The 3,857-nt window shown below is 49.6% G+C and overlaps 1 protein-coding gene across 1 annotated transcript; it reads left to right on the forward strand.

Moving 5' to 3' along the window:
• Positions 1-534: 534 nt before the first annotated feature.
• LOC119465078 (uncharacterized) lies at positions 535-3,485 on the forward strand. Its single transcript, XM_037725889.2, has 3 exons — positions 535-856; positions 2,143-2,733; positions 3,330-3,485. Exons 1-2 carry the CDS (start codon positions 680-682, stop codon positions 2,692-2,694), a joined length of 729 nt encoding a protein of 242 aa, XP_037581817.1. The 5' UTR covers positions 535-679; the 3' UTR covers positions 2,695-2,733; positions 3,330-3,485.
• The last annotated feature ends 372 nt before the right edge of the window (positions 3,486-3,857 follow it).

The following is a 3,857-nucleotide window of genomic DNA, read 5'->3' on the forward strand; positions in this document are numbered from 1 at the left end:
AACCTAACTAAACAATCCGACGTGGTGGAGACCACCGCACGAAGCACCCGACTATGATGTAACCGACGCCGAAGCGGCTTCGTAGTTACCCATGTTGCGTGCACCGCCGAAAGGGTTTTCCTCGATTCGCCGACGCGTTCAATTGCTCATGCCACCGACACCATCAGTACAAGCGCTCGCGCTATAATGCTGTTGTTTCGCATAGCCCAGCTGAGCTGGCCGCCTCTAAGTATAAGAAAGCGTAATCCATTCGACTGGCGAAAGAAAATATAAAATTGACAAACGGCTAGCCCTCGAGACAATTTATGTTGGCTCCCTTAGTTCAGAAAGGAAAAGTGACCGTGTATACTAGCGAACCAGGACGCCGGCCGAGCGCATCGGTAGCTTCACAAATACACTGTTGCGTGCCGGTTTTTTTTTTTTTTTTTTTTCGCTGGCCGCATTGCCGCCGCGCTTTCTCAATCTTGCGTCCAGTGTTTTAGATGTAGATAAGAGAGGACGGGGTGCGTTGCTCTGCATTTTGTTGTGCTGGCCGGCCAGCAGGCGCACTTTGGCTGGCCGAGGAAGGCCGCTCGAGGGATGGTCCCAGTGGTTAGCTCTTTCTTGCTCTTTATTTGCCATCCCGGAAGGAGAGGTCTGTCTCCGGAAGCTGCGCGGTTCCTCCGAGGCTGGCTAAACGATGCGCCGGCGCACCCCGCCGGCCTCTTCTGTGACGTATGAAGAAAGAAGTCACGTGTATCTGTCTAGCCGGGTATATAAGTGCTTCGCTGGCAGCGAGTTGGTACAAAAGGTTTTGGAGGCGCTTCAGTCATTTGTGCTCAGGTTAGACCAAGCTCAAGTCGCCATGAACGGCCTGGTAAGTGACCGCCGGTGGAATAATACTGGATGCGATAGTGGTTCTTCGGAGTACCGTGACGTTTCATTGATTCGCCTCTTGTTACCTTAGGATGTGATAGTTAACACCATTAATAACTTCGATTGAAATAACGCTGATACAGTGTGTATGCGGATGGGAAAATAGAATATAGCTTTGGTGGGCAGGAGCTGGACAGACGATGGGGCGGGAGGTATTGCTTGGTATATTTATGCAATACGTATCGTTGAAGGTGTTTGCTAGTTTATCCTTCCATTATATGACAGCATTTACTGTTGTTCTCTTCACACAATGTAGAAGGGATGCGCTGGCCACAGCCAACGGGAGTGTTATCAACATGATATCAGCACACCTGCACGTCGCTGTAGATTATTGCGGGAGCAATGAGTGCAATTGCGCTTTAGCTCTGCCTGCTAGATCCATAATTGGTATGCTCCGCCACGCAAAGTGCAAACTCCATCACAGTAATCAAAGTGCTATAGTCTGGCATCGTCGCGCTAACTCGAAGGTGGGGCTGCAACTTCACCTAGTGGCTGCGACAACAGACTCGTTCTGCTTACAGCCAGGCACCAAACATTGGTAGGCTTCACGGAGAGGCAGAGTGCCCGTAATTGGGGCAGGGTAAACTTAACGCACCATCTCTATATGTCGTAGTTACTTTGTATTTTGGGAAAGAAAAGTGCGTGAACTCTTTTTATTTGAATGCACCTTGGTTGTGCCCCTTTATAATCAGAAACAATACACAGTTATCGACCCCAAATGCAATACCATCTTTTCAAGTGAATCGCCCAACCGTAGAAATCACTGCGACAAAGAAAAAATCAACAACTTGCTTCTTGTCAAGTCACATACGTATTGCAAAGGCCACAAGTTTCGGAGAGCCATCGGAAGTAACAAATTCTCGATTAGTTTGAAGTAACAGAGGTTTCGAAAGCAATCTCAATAGGCCTAAATTAGTAACGAAAAACGCACAGTGAAAATTTGGGAGTTCGGAATCGGTGAGTAGTTATACCACGATTGTGCAAAGCCAACGGCATATGGGGAAAAGCGGAATTACAAATTTGTAAGTACTGTCGAGGACGTGCTCTTTTCGTTGTTGGTCTGGGATTTCTGCTTTGCACTTGTCCGATAATTTTCCTTATTCTATCAGGAATCATGTCTCAAATACCCCATCTCTGATCTGAAAGCTAAAAAAAATAAACTCATTTTAAACGATATACACTCCGATCTCATGAAGTCATGCGCACCATCTCCGTGTTCGGCTGCAGGTGTTCACTGTAGTGTTGAGTGCCCTGGTAGGCAGCGGCCTTAGTGGATTTGTCGGCGGAGGCGGCGTTGGAGGTGGTCTCGGAGGAGGCGCTGGTGGCGGTGGTCTCGGAGGCTACGGTGGAGGTCTCGGTGCCGGTGGTCTAGGAGGAGGCGGACTAGGAGGTGGAGGCCTTGGAGGCGGTGGAGGAGCTGTTGGTCTCGGCAGCAGCGTCGTTCTGCTCAATGGTGGACGGGCAGGTGCTAGCAAAGCCGTGGCCGGGCCGGCGTTCCTCGTTCGCACGGTGCACCACGTGTCACAAGTTCACGGCGGCGGAGCCATCGTGGCGCACTCTGGTCTCGGAGGCGCTGGTGGAGGCGTCGGTGGGGGCGCCGGCATTGGAGGCGTCGGACTTGTCGGTGGTGGCGCCGGTGGTCTAGGTGGAGGCGGCGGCTATGGTGGCGCGGGATACGGAGCCGGAGGCCTCGGTGGAGGCTACGGCGGAGGCTACGGCGCCGGTGGCGGTGGCGGAGGAGTCGTCGGAAAGCTGGTGCTTGTGAAGCATCACAAATGAGCTCTGCCACCCGCATATCTTATCTTTAAGCACTGGCAGGTAAGCATGTTTTTTAGCCTTCGTTATTGGTCGTACCCTATAGCGAGAATGACCGGCCTCGTTATACGCTGTACAATCCTACGGTACGCATGACTCCGTCAAAACATGAAGGTTCGTCGCCGGCAGGGACATCCCATTAGCAGAAAAGCTTATTTTATCAAGGCATATTTCTCGATCACTTCGGAGAGCTTTTTTCGCAAGAAAATGATGTGCACTCAGGAAGCGAATTTTATAAATGGTAACTAGGGGTGCATTTTCAAAGGAAAATTCAGTGTGATACACTCATGTATTCTCAACGACGTGTCCTTTATCCCGAATACCTGGTTCCTGTACCAATATATCGTTTTTCGCATGACAATAATTGTATTGACTCTGGCCCATATTTGGCCATTGCGCTAACCGAACAAGTACTAAAACACAGTTTGGCAGCCAGTAGAGTAAAATTTGTTGGAAGATACTTTAGTTTACTGTCATCCAGACGTTTTAAAAATGATTGGAAAAGGTCAGTCCACTTCCAGCATTATTAAGGGCGAAACTTGTCAAGGGTAGAATTTGGATTCGTTTGCTATGTGTGTTATAATCCTTCTTCATTTCAGGATGAATCGAAACCAACAGAATACTCCAGCGTCGACCTCCGCTCAAGAGCTTCAACAACACCAGCTCTTTCACCTCAGTCGACGAAATGACGGAAACTGTGTATTGCGCCGCGAACAGCTGTGAATAAATGCTGACCGGGAACTCGTTTCCCCATTCCTAAAATTGTGTGATTTCATTCAAATGCTGTCCCACTGCCTCATGCATGCAAGCTGTTCTTGCGCATAGCTTCATTTCTCAATACGTGAACATCGACTGTCAAATGACGGCCATGCTTTGCACCTTAACGGGAGTGCGATGATCCATTGTACGAGCGAGAGAGAGATAGAGAGGAGGAGGAAGGGTAGAAAAGAAAAGGTGAAGGCAGGTGTGTTAACCAGAAGAGCGTCTGGTTGGCGACCCTGCGCTGGGGGACCGGAAAAGGGGTAGAAAGATGAAAAGGAGAGAGAGGAATGAAAGACGCGTAGAATTTGCGCACGCCCGCAGAAGGCACCATTAAGTCAAAGGCGTTCGCATAGACGAGTCTCCCT

Source organism: Dermacentor silvarum, chromosome 9 (assembly GCF_013339745.2).
Source record: "Dermacentor silvarum isolate Dsil-2018 chromosome 9, BIME_Dsil_1.4, whole genome shotgun sequence".
In the NCBI taxonomy this organism is placed as follows: domain Eukaryota; kingdom Metazoa; phylum Arthropoda; class Arachnida; order Ixodida; family Ixodidae; genus Dermacentor; species Dermacentor silvarum.